General features: G+C 37.0%; 3 protein-coding genes and 1 pseudogene across 3 annotated transcripts; 1 reads left to right on the forward strand and 3 right to left on the reverse strand.

The window, feature by feature from the left end:
- Positions 1 to 1,852: 1,852 nt before the first annotated feature.
- On the reverse strand, positions 1,853 to 9,746 carry LOC133294632 (histone deacetylase 8). The gene is made up of 3 exons (XM_061493336.1): positions 9,476 to 9,746; positions 7,543 to 8,123; positions 1,853 to 2,224 (listed from the first exon to the last, which is right to left on the reverse strand). The coding sequence occupies exons 1-3, from the start codon at positions 9,744 to 9,746 to the stop codon at positions 1,922 to 1,924; spliced, it is 1,155 nt and encodes a 384-aa protein (XP_061349320.1). The 3' UTR covers positions 1,853 to 1,921.
- Positions 9,747 to 10,972: 1,226 nt separating this feature from the next.
- On the reverse strand, positions 10,973 to 12,552 carry LOC133294637 (DEAD-box ATP-dependent RNA helicase 35-like; annotated as a pseudogene).
- Positions 12,553 to 17,406: 4,854 nt separating this feature from the next.
- LOC133294638 (protein MAIN-LIKE 2-like) lies at positions 17,407 to 17,958 on the forward strand. Its single transcript, XM_061493343.1, has 2 exons — positions 17,407 to 17,700; positions 17,788 to 17,958. The coding sequence occupies exons 1-2, from the start codon at positions 17,407 to 17,409 to the stop codon at positions 17,956 to 17,958; spliced, it is 465 nt and encodes a 154-aa protein (XP_061349327.1).
- A 3,149-nt stretch (positions 17,959 to 21,107) lies between these two features.
- Positions 21,108 to 21,410, reverse strand: LOC133294630 (aluminum-activated malate transporter 7-like). Its single transcript, XM_061493334.1, has one exon. It carries the CDS (start codon positions 21,408 to 21,410, stop codon positions 21,108 to 21,110), a length of 303 nt encoding a protein of 100 aa, XP_061349318.1.
- Positions 21,411 to 21,621: the final 211 nt, after the last annotated feature.

The raw sequence follows: 21,621 nt of genomic DNA on the forward strand, positions 1-21,621 counted from the left end.
ATCCGACAATGGCCTAATGTACCCAAATAGTATATGACCCGAGTGACAGGTTTAGCACTAACATAGTAAAGATTTAAGCAAGTAGAAGGATTCACAATGTAACATCGCGGATGCTGACGAGGACGGGGAGTGATTGTTGGTGCGAAAGGGCAAGAACAAGGAGCGGCTCCTGGCAGGCTTCTAGCAACGGGGATGCATGAATGAATCGAATCAACACCCAAAAGAGAGGGATTCCAGATACTGTGCTGGTATGGGACGGTACAGTTGAGAATAACTTATAAGAATTAATTGGTACTACCTATACTAACAAGATGCATCTACTTTTTGGTAGTTCATAACGGAAGAATTCCATAATTAAACGTGCTTGACTTGGAACAATTCTGATATGAGTGACAAAGCAGGCTGACAAGTCTTATGTTAATGTGTGGGACAGTCGTTGATACTTGCAAGTTGTCAGAATCCAAAGTTATATTATTCTTTTTAACTTACCAAAATCTAAGATGTAGATAGAAAAACACCAACGGAAAAAAACGGAAACGAAGGGCTTGTCAAAATGACAATGTTGACTGTTGCAACTAGAGAAATTCTTAAGTAGACTCAATCAATCACTTGCGTTGAAATTTGTATTGTGCTCGTCGTGAATATAAATAAGGCCTTTAGAAGAAAAACAAATCGCTTGGCTCTTTCTTTAGTGTTAGATTTATGAATCGAACTTTCTTCTTTTGACCAAGTTTCCTATGTAGTGACCAGCATCAAAAGAGTCAAAGAGATAGTCACACCCTTTTCCTCCCCTACCTTACCATAGGCCCCAAAGAGAGAAAAAGTGAGTTGAGTGGAGAATAAGGGTGAAAAACAGAAGTTGTATGTCCACCACACAGATTCCTCCTCCAATTTTCACTCCACAGTCGGCGGCACCTTTTCGGCTCAATTTTCCAAGCTTAACTTATTTGAAAATATCTAATTAGTCACTTGAATTGCCTATCTAATTAATCACTTGAAAATGTCTTGTAAAAGCAAATTACTCATGCCATATCAAAGCATGCTAGGTATACTCATACTACATTGGCGTGCAAAACCACCGACAATGTTTGTTTACACCTTTTCCATGGTGCCTCCAACGAACCGATGAGGGTTGGTACATTAGTAAGATCTAACTGCATCAATGTTAAAGTATGGACTCAATTAGTGCTAGTAATAAGCATCCACTAATTGCGGTTAGTTATGCCTTGGTTTGAATCTGGAGCAAAACAATGGCAGAGCCAAAAAAAAAAAAAAAAAATTAAGCCAGTGTCAAAAGACCTATTGGATAAAAGTCAACCATTAAAATTGTATTATTTTTAAAAACTCAACCAATACTAAGACTGTTTCATAATTTTTAAAGAAAATCTATATCATTTTTAAAAATTAGCTAGTGCGTGACATACAATTGGCTCGGAGCAAACTATCCACTTCTTAAATTTTTGAGAAAAATTAACCAATGCCCTTGTGGTTTGCTTCAGAATCACTTACGCCCCTGTGATTTTTTTTCTATCACATATGCCCCTGTGGTTTGCAAAATGGTATGTTTTTTTATCACATATGCCCCTGTGATTTTTTATTTTTTACAAAGTACAGGGGCATATGTGATAGAAAAAAACCACAGGGACATTAATGATTCTGAAGCAAACCACAGGGGTATTGGTGAACTTTTCCCTGAATTTTTATATGCCAAAATAATAATGATAATAATAATAAGAACAAAAATTAAAAGTCTCTATCTATATATACACATACAAATACAATACAATTACAAAAACCTAACAAGCTGTTCTTAATTAAAAGATATATTTTAAACACTTTGACTCAGTATCTAAGCTCATTTTCTATAACTATTGAAGGTTCAAACATTGACATAATGTTTTGGAGGAAGTATGTCAAAAAGTTAAGCTGTTCTCCACAAGGGCACTTTATCTTTTTGAAATTGTTTAATGGCTTCTACAACTTTGATAGGAAATGTCTCGTCCTCTGGGTAATAAGCAATAGGATCTAGTAGCAGAGGCAATGGTAGGTTTAAAACACCTTCAAGTGTTGCATGTAAACAATATGCTGAATATGTGACATGATATCCACCTTCCTGGACAATGAGAAGGCGTCCATCACTGTGCTTTGTCGCAAGACCATGAACTATCCGCCCAATTTCTCTATAGCCCTCCATTGTTAAGCATTGCCTTCCGTTTGGATCAAACTGAAGCACATGCAGGATATAATGTAAGTAAATGCAGCTTTTTTTTAACTATAATATATAATCTAGGGATTATCATATGAACAGATCATAGTAACTTAGACCGTGGAGTAGTTGTAGGTTGCAACCACAGGGGGGTCTGTTTACATTTTGGAGGGTAACATATTTTAAAATTTCAGCAAAATATGCTCTTGAAATCACAGAATATAGGTTTTACAGTTCGTTCATTTCTCTCTTTTTTCCCTCCCTCTAGGACTATCAAATTCAACCTTGTTTGTATTCATTTCAACTGTTTGGTTAGGTTCAATTTGCAATTGTTCAGGTTCCCATATCATGGTTGAAACTAAGTTCGTCCCTTAAAAGTCATATGCCAGTATCTTATCATGTTTTGATTTCTTTTTTAAATAAACCACAGATATCCTCCACAGGAGACAGTTGTTAAGATTGTGATTAGAGAATTAATATTAGTTAGATATAGTTTTTACTTTTTCTGTTGTAACAAACCACGTGCAGTAGTGGTGCCTTTTTCTTTGGTTCATTTTGTTACAGTTTGTTAGGAGATTCTTTTTTGCTTTCATTCTCTTGTGTATATATATCAGAGATACCTTCTGTAATCGATGTGATGAATATACAGTTTTTTAATTCTTTCTTCTAATATGGTATCAAGAGCTACTAGGTTCTTTCCATTTTTTCTCTGATTTTTTTTGCCATGGCCAAGGGCCAGCAACCTCCGAAACCCACCACCACAAATCCGGTTGAGGACACAAACAGTCCATACTTTCAGCACAATGCCGATCATCCAAGTCTTGTGCTTGTCACTCATCTTCTCACTGGAACGAACTACCACACATGGAACAGGGCTATGTCAATGGCTCTCACTGCTAAGAACAAATACCAATTCGTTGATGGATCTCTTCCTCAACCAGAGTCAGATGATTTACTTTCTTCTTTTTGGATTCGATGCAACAGCATGGTCACTTCTTGGTTATTGAATTCCATTGCTCGTGAGATTGCTGATAGTCTCCTATACATACCCACTACAGCAGGGATCTGGGTGGATCTCAAGGAACGATTTCAGCAAGGGAATGGTCCCAGGATTTTTCAATTGAAATCCCAAATCACCACACTCACTCAAGGAGCTCTTGATGTGAACACCTATTATACACGATTAAAGACACTATGGGATGAGTTAAAGGAATTTGAACCTCTTCCTTCCTGCACTTGTGGTGGATTGAAGGCTTGGACTCTGTACAGAGAACAAGAACGTTCCCTCCAATTTCTAAAGGGTCTTAATGACTCCTTCTCCTCTACACGAGCACAGATCTTGCTTATGGACCCATTACCATCTCTTGGTAGGGTTTTCTCACTTGTTGTGCAAGAAGAACGTCAGAGAAACATTCATTGCCACAATTCAGTTGGGTTCCCTTCATCTATGCCTACTGTCAACGCCACTCAGATGCCGGGAAAACCTCGACGTCCATTTTGCACTCATTGTTCCATGACAGAGCACACCATCGAAAAATGCTTCCGCCTTCATGGATACCCACCTGTTTCAAGGGAAGGATGAAGAACAATCCTGGTCAAGGGAATACTAGTCCCATTTCGGGCCACAACTACACTGCTTCTGTTTCAGCAGATGGGCCATTTTCTACTTTTGGTCCAATAGGCCCAAATCCAAATCTCACCCCAAATCAAGTCTCTCAACTCCTAGCATTGCTCCACTCTTCAGGCACTACTTCACCAGCCCATAACATCGTGTCAATGTCTCCATCTCACACAACTCACACCTCTTCCACCTTCGTTGAGTCACCTCCAGTAGATTTCGCTTCTGACTCCTCTGTTGCACACGTGTCCGGTGAGTCACCTTCATTTTCTTCTTCAGCCTGGATCTTAGATACAGGTGCAACACATCATGTATGTTGCGACCTCAAGCAATTTCTTTCCTCTTCTCCTATTGTTGATTTCTTTGTCAATCTACCCAACGGGACCTCTATTTCAGTGCCACGATTGGGTTCTGTCCGCACATCTCCCAATTTAATTTTACCATCTGCGTTGTATGTGCCAGATTTTACATATAATCTTTTATCTGTCAGTTGTTTAACATCTGTCTTCAAACTCAATATCTCTTTTTCATCCTCTTCGTGTGTTTTGCAGGATCTTACCATGGGCCACACGATTGGGACGGCTGAGAGACAAGGTAATTTGTATGTCCTGCATGCCGTCTCCAATGGTCCTGAAGCACAGGTCTCATCCACAAAATTATCCTCTCTCTGGCACATGCGTTTGGGTCATCCCTCTTTTTCCCGTTTACATGTTTTATTGGATTTGTCTTCAATTCCAAACACTTTTTGTAATGTGTGTCCTTTGTCTAAACAGAGGCGTTTGCCTTTTGTTTCAAATAATAACATGAGTTCTTCACCTTTTGATTTGGTTCATTTGGATATATGGGGTCCCTTTTCACCTGTCTCTGTTGATGGTTTTCGTTATTTCTTAACCATTGTTATGATTGTAGTAGGTATACTTGGCTTTATTTCTTACGCTCCAAATCTGATGTTTTACAATTTTTTCCTGAGTTTCATACTATGATTAACACTCAGTTCCATGTGAATATTAAGGCTGTATGGTTTGATAATGCTCCGGAATTTAATTTCTCTGATTTTTCCAAAACAAAAGGTATTATGTCTTACCATTCCTGTGTTGATAGGCCCCAGCAAAATGCTGTGGTAGAACGTAATCATCAACACTTGCTTAATGTGGCAAGGTCTCTCCAATTCCAGTCAAATGTACCTCTTGGTTACTGGGCAGACTGTGTACAAACGGTTGTGTATTTAATCAACCGCTTGCCATCTACATTGTTGACTGACAAATCTCCTTTTGAAGTGCTGATGGGGAAGCCTCCTTCTTATTTACATCTTCGGACATTTAGGTGTCTATGTTATGTATCTACATTGCCTCGTGATCGTCACAAATTTTCTCCACGAGCTTTTCCTGGTGTGTTTCTTGGATATCCGCAAGGATACAAAGCCTACAAGGGGTTGAATGTGGCAACCAACAAAGTCTTCATATCAAGGGATGTTGTTTTTCATGAGCATGAGTTCCCTTTCAAGCATCTACCTGATTCTTCTCCTACTGTATTTGATGATTCTGTTTTGCCTATGCAAGTACCTTCCACCCTTCCTATCATGGACGTGACTTCTGAATTGCCTTCACAGCCACTTGCTACTCGCAGAACCTCCACTAGAGATGTTCATCCTCCTTCTCATTTAAGAGACTATCATTGCTACTCTGTTCCATCTTCTACACAGCATCCTCTTGAGTCTATTCTCTCAAGTTCTCGCCTCTCCGCTTCTTATGCAGCTTTCATTGGCTCGGTCACTTTACATCCAGAGCCTTCCTCTTTCTATGAAGCTGTTAAAGTTCCCTCATGACAGCAAGCAATGAAATTGGAGATTAGTGCTTTGGAGACAAATGGAACTTGGTCTCTTGTTCCCTTGCCACCTAACAAAAGGGCCATCAGTTGCAAATGGGTCTACAAAGTAAAGCTTCATGCAGATGGTACCCTGGAACGTTATAAAGCTCGTTTAGTGCCTCAAGGTTTCAATCAACAAGAGGGAGTGGATTTTTTTGATACATTCTCTTCAGTAGCAAAGGTAACATCTGTTCGTTTATTGCTTGCTTTGGCCTCATTGCGTGGCTGGTCCCTTACTCATTTAGACATCAATAACGCTTTTCTCCATGGTGAGTTAACTGAAGAAGTATACATGGTTCCACCTCTCAGTTATCTCCATGAGGGGGAGCCTGTTTCATCAAATATGGTTTGTAAGTTACGTAAGTCCTTGTATGGACTTAAACAGGCATCAAGGCAGTGGTTCCATAAATTTTCTCAGGTTTTAATTACTCATGGTTTCAAACAATCCATTGGAGATTCTTCTCTTTTTGTTAAGAACAAAAGCGGATGTTTTCATGCTGTTTTGGTGTATGTAGATGACATCATAGTGGCTGGAGATAATGATACAGAGGTGCAGCAACTGAAAGATTAATTGAACAATCAATTTAAATTGAAGGACCTTGGTGATTTGAAGTATTTCCTTGGATTGGAAGTTGCACGTTCATGCAAAGGGATTTCCATTTGCCAAAGAGGATATGCACTACAGATTTTAAAAGATGCTGGAGTTACTGGTTGTAAGTCCAAAGCCACTCCAATGGAACCGAATATCAAGTTGTCTCAAGAGGAGGGTGACTTGTTAGATGATCTAGTTTCTTACAGGAGATTAATTGGACGGTTGTTATACTTAACCATTAGTAGACCAGATTTGTCATATGCTGTAAATAAACTTAGCCAGTTTCTTGCTCATCCGAGGGTACCACATCTTCATGTTGTTCATAGGTTACTGCAATATGTCAAGGGGACAGTTGGACAAGGCATTTTTTACCCTAGTTCTGGACAATTGAAGTTGAGAGCTTTTTCTGACTCAGATTGGGGATCATGCACAGACACTAGAAGATCAATTACTGGTTTTTGTGTTTTTCTAGGAGACTCATTGATAAGTTGGAAGTCAAAGAAACAACCAACAGTGGCTAGATCATCAGCTGAAGCCGAGTATAGAGCAATGACTAATGTGACATGTGAATTAATTTGGCTACGATCTCTTTTGCTTGATTTTGGCATACTGCATCAAGAACCTTGCTTGATTTTTTGTGATAATCAAGCAGCCCTACACATTGCAGAAAATTCAGTTTTTCATGAGAGGACTAACACATAGAGATAGATTGTCACTTGGTTAGAGAAAAGGTGTCAAAAGAGGAGGTAAAGGTGATGTATATTCCTTCTCAGCTACAGCAGGCAGATTTGCTTACCAAGCCATTATTTCCTGGATAATTTCAAACATTGCTTGACAAGATGGGAGTGTTGAATATACACTCTCCATCTTGAGGGGGAGTGTTAAGATTGTGATTAGAGAATTAATATTAGTTAGATATAGTTTTATTCTTATCTTACTTTTTCTGTTGTAACAAACCACGTGCAGTAGTGGTGCCTTTTTCTTTGGTTCATTTTGTTACAGTTTGTTAGTAGATTCTTTTTTGCTTTTCATTCTCTTGTGTATATATATCAGAGATACCTTTTGTAATCGATGTGATGAATATATAGTTTTTTAATTCTTTCTTCTAATAACAATATCCTGTTCGAGCCGGGAACATCCACATCATGGTGAGACTTTTGATAGCATGAAATCAAGTCTAAACAAACTTGCCAATAAAATGCTAACTATGACCAAATCATAAATCAGGAACCGAAAAATATGATAAATAGAATAACTTACTGCACTTGAGTCTTGTCCAATAACGAAAACTATTATATCAGGCTCAAAATTTTGGATTGATGGAACGATCAACTCTTTGAAGGCATAAATATATCCATTGTCCCCAGTTCCGTTTGGTAGAGGTATGTTTAAGTTGTACCCATATCCTTCTCCTTCACCAAGCTCATCAATAGATCCACTCTGCGGATGAGATGGACCCCATGATCCATGGTTCATATGAAGAGAGATGGTAAGAACTTTATCAGATCGATAAAATCCCTCTGCTGTGCCATTTCCATAATGAACATCAATATCTATAACTGCAACCTTCTTAAACCCAGAATCTAAAGCCAATTGTACTGCTAGACCAGCATTGTTAAGGAAACAGTACCCATCAGCCTGAGAAGGTTGAGCATGGTGACCAGGAGGCCTAACCAAGGCATAAGCAACTTTTCCATGCCCATCCAATAAATGCTGCATTGAAGACAGTGTAGTCCCAGCAGCAAGAAGTGCAGCATCCCATGATCCAGGGTTCAAGAATGTTCCAGCACAAAGCATCTTCCCACCTTCTTTATCAGCTTCCACAAGTTCATTTACATATTCTAGGAAATTACAACATTCAAAATTATATCATGCACTGTTTCATCTCAACCCAGGAATTATCTCCAACACAAAAATTAAAAATTAAAAATTAAAAAATAAAAAATTTGCCATCCTCCCAAACCCCAAAATTTTGCTTCCAATGTTAGCAACTGCTTGCTAATGTGACTGGACCCACATCAATAAAATTTCAATTTTGCATGCAAAGAACAAATTTTTACCAAAATCCCATTTTTTTTTTTTGCTAAATTGAGGATACTCAAAACAAAACCTCTATGATTGTACCAGTTATGTCAATTAGAGGTGTAAATGGATCAACAGACTTAATAGGGGCCTACAGTTCGGCTTACATCATGACAGACTCGGCCTATTATATATAGTTAAATAGAACATGTTTAGATATAAAAAAAAATCTATTTAGAAAACGTGCCATAGAATTTCTTTTACATGTCAAGTCTATAAGGTGACGACCTATATTATATTATTTATTTTAAATAAAATAACTAAATTATTATTTGAGTAAATACCATTTTTGGTCCTCAGCAAATTTCACGATGCCCGTTTTAGTCCCTAACAAATAAAAAAGCCCATCGTGGTCCTTAAGAAATTCAAAATGGACCCATTTTAGTCCTTTTAGGGACTAATATAGGTCTTTTTTGAATTTGTGAGGGACCACGATTTCAACTAAATGGGTCCATTTTGAATTTTTTAGGGACCATAATAGGCCTTTTTATTTGCTAGGGACTAAAATGGGCATCATGAAATTTGCTGAGGACCAAAAAAGGTATTTACTCTTATTATTTTAATAATTTTGAATAATAAAATAATATTATTGTTGAGATATATAAAACCATTAATATAGCCTCATCCAATAGCTTAAGCTTTTGGGTTGAAGTGGTTCTTTACATGTATCAAAGCCTCGTGTCCCGGGTTCGATCCTCACCGCCCCACTTTATTTCAAGTGGAATTTCTTTCTTCGCACAGGTAGGTGGGCCTGTGCATTGTCCACCCTTCAAGCCTAACGGGCTTTCGTATGAGGGGGCGTGTTGAGATATATAAAACCATTAATATAGTCTCATCCAATAACTTAAGCTTTTGAGTTGAATTGGTTCTTTACAATTATTTTAATTTTTTTAATTATTAAATATCTAAGAGAGAGGATACAGGGTCTAGGCCGAGACTTATAATTTGTACTTACATGCTAACAGAAATATTTTATACCTACCTTATCTAAGCCAAAACATAAACCACCCTATCTATGCACAGTGTAGCAATATATCCAATATATTAATACAAAATGATGGGAACAGAAAATGAGAAAGAAGCTAAAATTAAGAGGCAAAAGAGATAGTACCAGGAGTGTGAAAAGAAAGAAGCTCAGGGATAAGAGCAGGTCTACCAAGGTTCCAAGAAATGTAAGAGGAGATAGGACCTCTTTTGAGGATAGAGACCATGTTCCTAACCCTATCTGAGTTTTCAGGATGTCTCTCCAACACGTCCAAGAAGCCTGGGTCCATTCCTGTGTCAAACACTCCATTTCCCGTGTCATGTTTGAGCATCCCTTCATGCCAAAAAACGTCAACATGGTTCACTGTTGAAGATGATGTTTCAGTCTCTGTGGCCATGAGAGCGAGTGAGACCAGCTTGGTGGTTGGTGGCTTCTGCTTCACTTCACACATCACAATCATAGCTCCTTTTTACCCAGTGGCCCAACTCTTAAGCCCAATGGTCCTGTTGTGGGCCCGTTTCTTTTGTCATTCTTAAATTTGTTTTCTGATATGGGTTCCCTGTGGGGTTAATTGAATATGAAAGCATTTTGGATAATTAATGTGTACGGTCTAAGATTATCGCCTAGCTTTTCCATGTTGCCACTTGCCAGAAACAAAACATGAAGATCCTCTCCTATTCGTTACAGGTCAATTGCAAATGCATATAATCATAGCTAAAATGCTCCCAGTGTAGATTCTTTGAATCCTATCTGTACCCTTTAAATGTTGCACGATAATATTATAACTAAAGTAAACACCCTTTTTGGTTCCTGACAATATCTGCGAAATTCTTTTTAGTCCCTGGTAATAAAGAATGACCAAACTGGTCCCTAAAATTATGAAAAAAGGGCCACGTTAGTCCTTAGGTCAACTCCTCCGTGGCCCTTTTTACATACTGTTAGAGACCAATTTTGTCCTTTTTATTGCCAGAAACTAAAAAAGATTTCGTAGATATTGTCAGGGACCAAAAAGTGTGTTTACTCTTATAATTATTACATATCGGCTGACATATATATTGGAGAAGAAAAAAATTTAACTTTAATATTATAATTATATACTTCTCAAAATATATAATTATAATGCTAGTGTTGCACCCGCATTGATTCCATTAAATAATTCCATATTATTAGATAAGTTTAATATAACTTTTAAAATGGCTTTAATTAACAGCTCTTATCTAATATAAAACTTCTAAAGTGACATCAGCTAACAATTTGAGCTCTCTGAAGTTTCTCGACTCAAGTGCCATTAAAATGATTTCACTTAAACAGTTTGAGGTTTTGGGTGAGAGAGACGGTTGTTTAATAAAAAAAAATTGAATTTACTATTACTGCAAAGTGACAATGTCCCCATAACAAGATCGTAACATGAACATTCTAGCAAAAAAAACACCAGAACAGAAGGCATCCTAGACAGCATAAACAAGCGAAAATCAATCCACAATTCAGTCAACACATATTGTACACTACAATTCAACCATATGAAAAGCACCAGTACAAATGCAATGAAATTCATTATATTCTAAGGTACAAAATATAAAAAATGCAAATATAATACATACATAACCCAGTAGTGTTAAAAAAAAATTGGAACACAAGGGATCGGCACCTTTCAAATTTCCCCTCTGTAACCTCCAGATCCAAAATAATCCTTTTTATTATTTGCGATTGCCATGCTCTTCTGATGTTCTAATTTGGGACAATCACGGATGCGATGACCAAGGCCACCACAATATGCACATCCCTTGACTCCACTTATGTCTGTGATATCCTCATTATCTTCCATTGGATCATTCAGCTCGGCCAAAACTGGGGGAATCCTTTATTTTGCTTCTTGCAAGAGGTGTTTCAAATCAAGCAATGTTGTCTCACTTTGATTCTTGTTTATAAATGTTGCTGCTATACCAGTCTTGCCACATCTTCCGGTCCGTCCAATCCTATGCACATAATTTTCAATTTCAGCTGGCATGAGAGTGGACAATGCAACAGGCGCGGCAAGCAGCGAAACTCTGATACCATGTAAAGAACCAGCCTACCTGTACTAAGAAAGGCTACGAGAGAAAGTGGGCGGCGGCGAGGCTCTGATACCATGTAAAGAACCTTGGGATACACCACCCCAAAAGCTAGTTCAAAGGGTGAGAGTGACCAAGACCTTATAAACTCCACATTAGTTGCACATACAACCAATGTGGGACTATATATCTCAACAGTTAATGACTAAATATCAGGAAAATCCAAACCTTTGGATGCAACATCAGTTGCAACCAACACATCTTTCTTTCCATCCTTAAAAGCCGAAATGGCATACTCTCTCTCTTCCTGATCCTTGCCTACGTGAACAGCCACGGCTTCCACTCCTTTCAAGAGAAGATATTCATGTATGTCATCAACGTCAGCCTTGTTCTCGCAGAATATTAGAACGGGAGGTGGGGTTTTTTGTAGGCATTCAAGGAGATAAACTATTTTTGCCTCTTGCTTAACATACTCTACCTCCTGGATTACATCAAGATTTGCTGCCCCTGCCCGTCCCACATTGACAATAATAGGTTTCACCAAAGCGCTTCTAGCAAAGTTTTGAATTTTGGTTGGCATAGTGGCAGAAAATAAAAGAGTCTGCCTTTGAGCTTTGAAGTGATCAAAAACTTCTCTTATGTCATCTTCAAATCCCAAATCTACCAATCGATCAGCCTCATCTAATGTTAAATACCAATCGATCACTTCATAGCTTAATTGGGGGTGGGATATCTTCACCATCAACTAGTATATATATGCCACTGCTTTCGAATCAAATCACATTCCTTCTTAGACATCCTTCTCACATGCAAAGGCGGCTTCCACCCTGTAAGCAAAGGTTCTGTATAAGTGATCCCCTTAGCTAATTCACGAACAGACATAAGGGTTTTCCTATCTGACAAGTTCTCAATCATTTCCTTCTCCTGTTGAACAATCTGCTCTGTCACACTGATCTCCGGTTGTTCTCGTTTCAACTGTGATGCCTTGACCAGAAGACTGGGCTTGGTTTCAGCCACTCTTAGTTTCTCCAAATCATCATCAGTGGCACAAGAGGCCTTCCCTTTGCGTTGGAGAATCTTCTGAGCTTCCATTGCCCGACGCTTGGCCACAGGAACATACTCCACATAATCATCATCTTCTTCCATTTTTACTACTAATTTGAGTTCAAAATAACAGTTCTTTTGATCCTATTTGCATTTCAAAGAAAAAATAGAGCAAAAAGTAAGTAACAAAATTTGATGAAAAAGAAATAGAAATTTGCAATATTGTTGAAACAAAAGAACTGCATACAGGATCATAACTCAAACATAATTACACTACCTCTTACTGGCATTGGTATTTCTTTACATTATTTAAAAGATTATCACAATCAATAATAAGAAGAACAGACAATTTGGACTTGGATTCTCCATAAAAGTTAATCCAGCAAATGCTTTTACTCCTATAAATTGTTTCAGTTTACAAGAAAGAATAACATGCAATTCTAATTGACTTATTAACTTAACTAACCTCTTCCCATGTTGTCATCCTAGTTTCAACTTATGAAGTGTACCTTTAATAACCAACCCTCTCTACATTCTTGTTTTGGCTTGTGTTCTCTATGCTGTCAACTTTAAGATAATATCCACGACGCAACTTTATCATATACATATTAAAAATCTTTTCTAATTTTCTCAGAGTAAAGACCCGTTTTACTCTGTACCTATTGGTCGTAGACAAGGCAAAAAACTTGCCATCAACCTCACGAACTAGGTGAGTGGCACAATAATAACATTTAAAGTTAAGAGAGTTAAATCACATGTCTATGTTCTCAAGAACAAATTCCAGCTACCTAATTATACCAACCAATGCCCGTATCAAACCCTTGCCCCAATTTCTTACCAATATGTTCCAATCGAAACAAAAAGAATAAAAAAGAAAAAAAGAAGAAGAAAAGACGTAGAACAAGGCCAAAAGGAGTACCTGCCAGTACACAACGCACCACCAACCAATTCAACGTAGAATTCTCCTCGAAAAATTGCACATACTCTGTAGTATAAAAGTTATTTTTATTTTTCTCTTTTTGTTACAATACACGTTGATATGGTGCATTTTTATTGGCGCAACGTAGCACAATAGATTTTTCATTATACAAGGATAAATTATTATCCACACATTATGGACCTAAATGATAAACTCACACCAACGATCTGACATCATATTAGATTAATTTGAAATTAATTGGAGTTAATATTTTTTATTTTTATTTCGTATTGATCCAACTATAATCAAATATGTTATAAAGATGATAAACTTAAAATGGTAGTAACTATTTTGGGGAAAGACGAAGAGTTTAACTATAATGAACCCACCTAAAGGGGCTCTTCAAGAAATTGTTGATCCGCCAAACTTGGATCATCCCGTAAGTGCACAATAACAAAGGCAGCAAAGTCGTATTGGAAAATTGATTCGTAAACGTGCAAGATATCTTTTATTGGGTGAATTATATCACGATGTCACCATTAAAAAAGATGATGATTTCACTAGTTACAACGAGACAATAGAAGATGTTGAAGGAGTGGCTTGGAGTTATGAACCTGACTTGGGATTAGTTTCTTAACTTAAAGAGGAAAGAAGGGGATATCGAAATCGATTCAACTCAAAAAAATAATTAAGGTTAATATACGGTATTTTTCTAATGAGTTTTGCGCAATGTTATTAAAATCGGCTCGGACCGGCCGGTTCAACTGGAAAACCGATAAACGGACATGGAACCGGTCCGAGTTTTAATACAGATCGGTGATGCTTTTGAAGCGGTACGGACCGGGTTAACTCGGTCGAGTTTATCAAAACCAGCTATTAATTGGTGACTCGACCCAGAGAACAAACCAGTTTTCTTGGGCCAAGACCATGTGGATATCGTGAATCATGTCGCATTGAAGGCATGTCCAACAGTTTATAAACATTATACTTCTCCCTTATTTGGCCGACGTGGAACCTTTAAATCTTGAATTTAAAGGTTTAAAGTAGGAATTAGGATTCAAACGAGAAAAGCTTGAAAAAAATGCTTCCCTGATTCAAACATTATACTTCCTCAACATTTAACAGAGCTGTGTTTCCCGGCTTCTCTCTCCCTCCCCCCGTAGATCCTGTATCTCTCATCTTCATGAACTGTTAGAACACCAACACGATCCTCAATATATTGGCATTACTTACACATTCGCAACTGCTGCAACAACAACCTGATCCATTTCGTTTCTTCAAGCTTTCGTTTTCTTCTACAGTACTCATGTTTCATCCACAACTTCTCTCGAATCAACATAGAACGCAAAAATCAACGACTCAACCGCTAACGATTAAATATCTACGAAGTATCAACAGGTGCGCACCTATACTTTTCAACTTCCGTATTTAACTTCATGCAAGCACAAATATTGTTTTTATTTGTTGCTCAGCAAAGAAAAACAATTATTTGGGTGTAAATTAATTACATTATTAAATCAACTTTTTTAATATTTATATATTTTATATATACAATCGGTTCAAGCAGTGATCCACTGGTTCAACCAGTGACCCATTAACCCATTACCCCGACCGAGTCATTGACCGGGCCGAGTTTTATAACATTGATTTTGCGGATTTATGGGAACTTATTAGTTTTTTTTAAAAAAATTTATCTCCTTTTTTAATTCCACATCTGAAGAACTCACAAATTGCTCCATGCGTTGCAATTTCAGTCATATCCCTGTAGATTATACCTTATTCCCCTCATTCACCCACTCATTCATTTCCTATAATATTTAATTAAAATTTAATCACAATTATTCACTAATTATAATAATTAATAAATATTAATCGTTATTAAAAATCATAAATTATATTATAAATAATTATACTACTATATATAAGCACTAAGTATTTTTATTGTGTAATTTAAGATTTTTAATAATAATTAATTTTTATTAATTGTTGGAATTAGTAATTAATAGTCGTGATTAAATTTTAACTAAATATTATATTGTTTTTGTAAAACATAAATATGTGTCATTAATTGTGTTTAGGGATTTTATTTAGTACTTGATGATTATTAATTAAGTGTTCGCTTTTTATGCAGTTACTGCATATAAGCTATCTGCAGTAAGCCTAATACGACGTGGCAGAAATTCTGATATTTTTATAATTTTAATTTATTTCAGGGTTATTATAGTCTTTATAATTATAATTTTCTAATCTTTCAATCTCAAAATAACGTCATTTTGAAAATAAATGCAGATAAATTATCTGCATTAACTACAAAAATATTTTTTTGATTAATTAGTTGTCTTTGATGGATACTATTCCATTGAAAACTTCGATAAATTATTATTTCTGTCAAAAATATGAATTTTCACGACTATGAATGAGACAGTCTCATCAAAAATTGTAATTTTTGACTGACATATTGATCAATATCAACGGTTAAATTCCGTCAAAAAGGTGATTTTTGTGAGGGCAAATATTTTTCCGGTCAACAGAGATAAATTATCTCTGATGAACCCAAAATAATATCGTTTTGGACGGAAATCAAAGTGTTTTTGTAATTTTAATATATTGCAGGGTTATATTAGTCTTTATTATTATAATTTTTTAATCTTATAACTCAAAACGACGTTATTTTGAGTTCACTGGAGATAACTTTATCTCCGGTGACAGGAGAAATAGTTTTCCCTTTTTCTAATAGTGGAATAGCTAGTTGTTTTGAGCGACTTTGACCAAAGTAACACGCGTTGAATAATATTTTACCGGTATGCCACGCTCCATTTTGAATTTTCCAAAATGCCATGTCAGAATCTCGCTACACCACCAAGCGAGATTGTAAGATGACACATGGCAGTCAACCATGGAGTCCCATTTTCGCTGGTCTGACAAGCTAGAATCGCTTGTCAATCAGAAACTGTAAAACTCTGAAAAGTTAACCACGTCATGTTCCTCCCATTTGCGCTGATCAGTGCAGCTAGATTGGTACACATCGTACGATTTACTTATGCATGTGAGACACGTGGCATCTTCTCTTTATTCGCACTTGACAGCAAAGCGGGATACTTGCACGGACACTTCTATATATTCCCACTCCCGAACCCCAGCATCGACCCATCACTTTCGGCTTTTCTATCTTTCCAAGATTTCTCTCTCTCAAAACACTCTCTCTCTCTCTACGAACCACAACGTGCAGTGGCTTTTAAGGTTAGTTTATATTTTTTTTTATTATCAACTTGTGTTAAATGTTTAAAAATCATTGGATAGATGACATTAATAATTTGATTAGATGAAGTAGTAGTATAAGTTAATTTTATATTGTAGTTAATTATTGGAATTAGTAATTAGTTTAGTTTTTAATTTTGATATTGTTGTTAGTATTAGCATTTGTTAATAAAAAAGTATAGGATAAACATGTAATTATTTTTTTATTATATAAATTAGTAGAATAAGTAAATTTTAGGGTAGTTATTTTTTGTAATTAGTAATTAGGATAGTAATTATTTTTTATATTGTTGTGATTATTAGGATTTATTAATAAAGAAATTATAGGATCAAAGACATTGTTAATGTTAATTACAATATTTAGTTTAATATTATTTAGGGATTGTTAATTTTCGTAATTAGTAATTAGGTTTTCTATTTATATTTAATATTTTTTTATTAGTAGCATTTGTTAATAAAAAAGTATTGGATAAAAATTTAATTATTTTTTTATTATATAAATTAGTAGAATAACTAAATTTTACGGTTTAAAATTTTTTTAATTAGTAATTTGGGTAGTATTTTTTTAATATTGTTGTGATTATTAGTATTTATTAATAAACAAATTATAGGATAAGAGACATTGTTAATGTTAATTACAATAATTAGTTTAATATTATTTAGGGATTGTTAATTATCGTAATTAGTAATTAGGTTTTGTATTTAAATTTAATATTTTTTTTATCAGTAGCATTTGTTAATACAAAATTATAGGATACAAATGTAATTTCTTTTATTATAGGTTCATGGCATCCCCACCTGATTCACTGCACGGTTCACCGCCCCATGAGGACCATGCTCCCACACCTCTCGAATCCCCAGAATCTCCTCGTAGGTTGATTACACCCCGACCTATTGACCTGTCTCTCCTGACATTACAGGAGAAGCACATATCCACATACGTGTGGAATGGTGCGACAGATCGGCGGCTTAATGTCAGAATGACGTCTACACACGATCCTATGCAAATTCCCGAGGAGATTCATCCATACTTGAGGCAGGCAGGTTTCTTCCACGTTGCGTGGCTGCGCAACCATGATGTGAGTATATATTGTTTTGTTGATTTGTGTTCACAAGTTTTTGTAATAGTACTTTTTTTAATACATCACATGTATTTATTGTTCTAGATTGACCATGCGCTTATTTCTGCTCTCGTGGAGCGTTGGCGCCTTGAGACGCAGACGTTTCATATGGTTGACAGTGAGATGACCATTACTTTGGAGGATGTTCATCATCTATTGGGCTTGCCCACAGATGGTCAAGTTGTTTTTGGTCGGGCTGGACAACATAATTGGTGACAATTGATTCTTGGTTATCTTGGGCTTGAGCCAGCAGCTGGGCGAGATTTAAGTGGTGGGGGGTTAAGTCTCTGTTGTTTGCATGAGGAATATGGTAACTATGCTAGGCATAAAGCCACTGAGCAGCAGCGCATTATGTACACACGCGCCCTGATCATACGTGTGTTGGGGGGTTGCTGTTCGTGGATACCGCCTCAAGTTATGTGCTTGTACGATTTTTATTATTCCTTGATGATTTTCAGCCCACAGGCACTTTTAGCTGGCTAGAGCGACAAACATAGCTCACTCAGATATGAGTGGTTGTGTATTGCTTCTACAGCTTTGGGCGTGGACGCGCTTACACCGAGTCGCCCATCCTCTTCCCGACGTGGTTAACCAAGAGGCCATATACGGTCACAGGTATGAGACATATTGATTATAGTTATGTGATATGTTTGCCATAAAGGGGTTACTGATAATTTTTTTAATTACGTAAGTTTAATGTATATGATAGGCGGCAACATTGATCCGCCAACTTGGAGAGAGTTCGGTTTTGCCTAGATGTTATACGCAGGCATGAGATTGTTTGGTTGCCGTATCGTAATTTGGATGTACAATTAGTTTATGATAACTTACTTATATAATATCGCAGATTGTGACAGTTACACATACCTAGAATCATTGAACATATGAAATTTGAATCCAGCTGCTTGTGGTCTTGAGAAAGAGTCTGGTTAACATAGTTATGTTCGTTAACCCACTTGCCGATAATCCATTCCGTCCCTCCCTTTTTGACGTGTGCCCTCACCCTCCACGGACAACCGTTGATGTGATTTTCGCAAACCATGATTAATCTTTTCGTATCACTTTTACATACAATGGTAGTGTGGTGCTGTCCCATACAAAATTGTTTGATCTCCATCTGAACATCGTGCTTGTTGTCAAACACCTGGTCTTTATACAGGTCATGACCCATCTTCCAGTTGGGTACTTGTGCTCCATCTATTGCTAGCAACTCCTGATCTGGGTGAGCCTAGTTAATACGCGTATAATGACTTATTTGAGACCAAAATGGTGTATGTCCTTCACCTGTATCAGCAGTGCATTAATGTATACGAATCAACATACAAGTATGTATCAGCACACATTTTTTTATATTTACTAACTTGCCACTCCTGGCTCGTGCGTTCCAACAATGCCCGGAGAAGGAATCGCATAACATGCAGCGGTGGGCGAACATGAATCAAAATCACCATCCACGTCGGTGTCCGAGGAGTCACTGCCCGGGACTAACCCTTCGTCCATCTCTTCGTCGGAACTGTCAGTACGCCATGCCAGATCGTACATATCGTGAGCAACATCATATTCTGAACACATTGGTTCGGGTGACACATTTCTGTCTTCAGGACTAACAACTGGCTCTATGTTAATGTCAATAACGTTAATTGAAGGGAGAGAATATTGAGGACTCACAACCGGCTCCATATTAATGTCGATAGAGTGAGTGGAAGGGAGAAAATGTTGACTGCTACACTATCCACCGGAGTCTACTTTCGCGTATAGTTCAATAAATTTGGATTGTGAATGATTTCAAAATGCATTTAGCACTAAAGCAACATCTTCGTCCTCAACGATCTCTATAGGAACCCAACTTTCAGGTCCCGAGGCACATCTAGCAATCAACCGAGATAAAACTTGGCCTCGCTGTAATCTCAGCTTTTGATATATTGTCTTCTTTAGTTCATTAAAACTACAACGGGGGCTCATACGAAATATTTTCGTTTCTCCATCGAAAACTTGGCCATTTGGACCCAAATATCTTCTCCCATTGTAATATAACAGAGCAATTACTGAATCGTTACTGTCACTCATTTTCTAACTAATATCATAAAATTACAAGAGAAAATAAACGGTTACAGAATCTAACCTTCGCAATTTTGGCTCACCCACTTTTACTTCTTCTGGTAGCTGGAATGTTCATGTTATGTTACTATTTATAGAAGAACCAAACTCGGTACGTGTCAGAAAAGTACGCACCAAACCAGCTAGGCAGACCAGCGCGAATAACTGGGTGCTGACACTTGTCTGAATGTACACCCAATCTTGCTTGGCTGTCCAGCGCGAATGGTGGGAGGGTGACACGTGGCCTACTTTTCAGAATGTACAACCAATATAGCTGGACTGACCAGCGCGAATGGTGGGAGTGTAACACGTGTCTTGATTTTCAGAGTGTGCAGAGTGGTTGATTAACAAGACATTCTAGCTTGCCAGACCAGCGGGAATGGAGATCCATGGTTGACTGCCACGTGTCATCATACAATCTCGCTTGGTGGTGTAGCGGGATTGCAACGTGGCATCTTGGAAAATTCAAAATGAAGCGTGGCATACCGGTAAAATATTATTCAAAGCGTGTTACTTTGGTCAAAGTCCCGTTTTGTTTTTTAAAATTGAAAAGATTACCCATTTCTATGTATAATAGTAGGGATATGTAGCTCTCATGTCACTGCAGATGGGAAAAAGTGCAGCAACACTTATTTTACTCAGGATACGCGTGCGGATCCTGATGTTTTTTTTTTTAGGGCAGGATACGACCACATATCTTAGTGTTAAAAATTTGCTGCCACTTTTCTCATCAGCAGTGAAAGGAGAACCGACGAACCCATAATAGTATTGCAGCTTTTGCTGGGACAACATAATTCTTTTTTTCAATATATAAGCAATTTTTTAAATTTTTATTTGAAACCCAATTTTAATTTTTTTTTCCAAAAAATAAAAATAGATCCCAAAATTATTAAAGACCAGATCTGATCTATTTAGAATCATTTTAGTCTTATCAGGAGAAATGATAGTACTCAGTACCACATTGGTTTTGTGTTACAAATTTTTCCCTTATTAATATTTTTTGTTGTTGTAATAATCCTTTGTAATAATTTGAATGGTCTTTGAACATGTACTCAAGCAAAACTTACTTAAATTTGGGAATTGATATAAAATTCAAGTGTCATTTTGTTTTTTGGGTACAAAATTGAAGTGTAAATATATCACTAACAAAGATCCATCATTTGTTACAACAGCTTTATATATGTGCTCACAACTTTATTCTCCAGTGACATTAGTGAGTCTTTCTTCATTTTGTGTTTAATTCCGTTCCTTTATTCTAATCTTGGCGATCACTCATTAACGGTGATGACATGAACCGAACCATCATGATCAGAACTTGGTTGCACTGTTCCCCGATGAAGTAACTCGGAAGGTACAACAAAATTTGCAAGGGATGCAAGTTCATCAACTGCGTGACAAATTTTCTCAACGCAAAACACAACATCTATTAGTAGTGATGCCACCGTAGCAACAGGTATTATCACCAAATGATCAGCTCCTTCCCAAGGGTTTGTTCTTAGTACTGATTTAAGAGATTCAGCAGCACTTTTAGCGTTTGCAACATGAGGATTTGGCATTGATGACTTAGCCATATGTTTAACTATCAATGATGATTCTCTAAGGGCCATCCCACATTCCATGCTAATATTTGTGCATGACTCTTGAATCCTGCTTCGAAGTTCATACGGGGTCTGTAGGACAAGCCACAAAAACAAAGGTTAAGATACCAACTCATTAGGGTGCTTTTTCTGATGCTTGAAATGTGAAATACCGTAAAGAGTCATTTCAACACCTTAAGTTATT

The sequence above is a fragment of the Gastrolobium bilobum genome, unplaced genomic scaffold (assembly GCF_033153095.1).
Source record: "Gastrolobium bilobum isolate Gb01-03AN ecotype WA unplaced genomic scaffold, APGP_CSIRO_Gbil_v1 utg30972, whole genome shotgun sequence".
Classification (NCBI taxonomy): domain Eukaryota; kingdom Viridiplantae; phylum Streptophyta; class Magnoliopsida; order Fabales; family Fabaceae; genus Gastrolobium; species Gastrolobium bilobum.

Bases quoted from the DNA above. Each gene is read 5' to 3' on its own strand.
- LOC133294632 (XM_061493336.1), bottom strand. From the start codon at position 9,746: ATGGCCACAGAGACTGAAACATCATCTTCAACAGTGAACCATGTTGAC. The intron at 8,124-9,475 runs GTACTATCTCTT...GTAATTTCCTAG, and splicing joins TCTTTCTTTTCACACTCCTG to AATATGTAAATGAACTTGTG. The intron at 2,225-7,542 runs GTAAGTTATTCT...CATGTGCTTCAG, and splicing joins TTGGACAAGACTCAAGTGCA to TTTGATCCAAACGGAAGGCA.
- LOC133294638 (XM_061493343.1), top strand. From the start codon at position 17,407: ATGGCATCCCCACCTGATTCACTGCACGGTTCACCGCCCCATGAGGAC. The intron at 17,701-17,787 runs GTGAGTATATAT...TTATTGTTCTAG, and splicing joins CGTGGCTGCGCAACCATGAT to ATTGACCATGCGCTTATTTC.
- LOC133294630 (XM_061493334.1), bottom strand. From the start codon at position 21,410: ATGGCTAAGTCATCAATGCCAAATCCTCATGTTGCAAACGCTAAAAGT.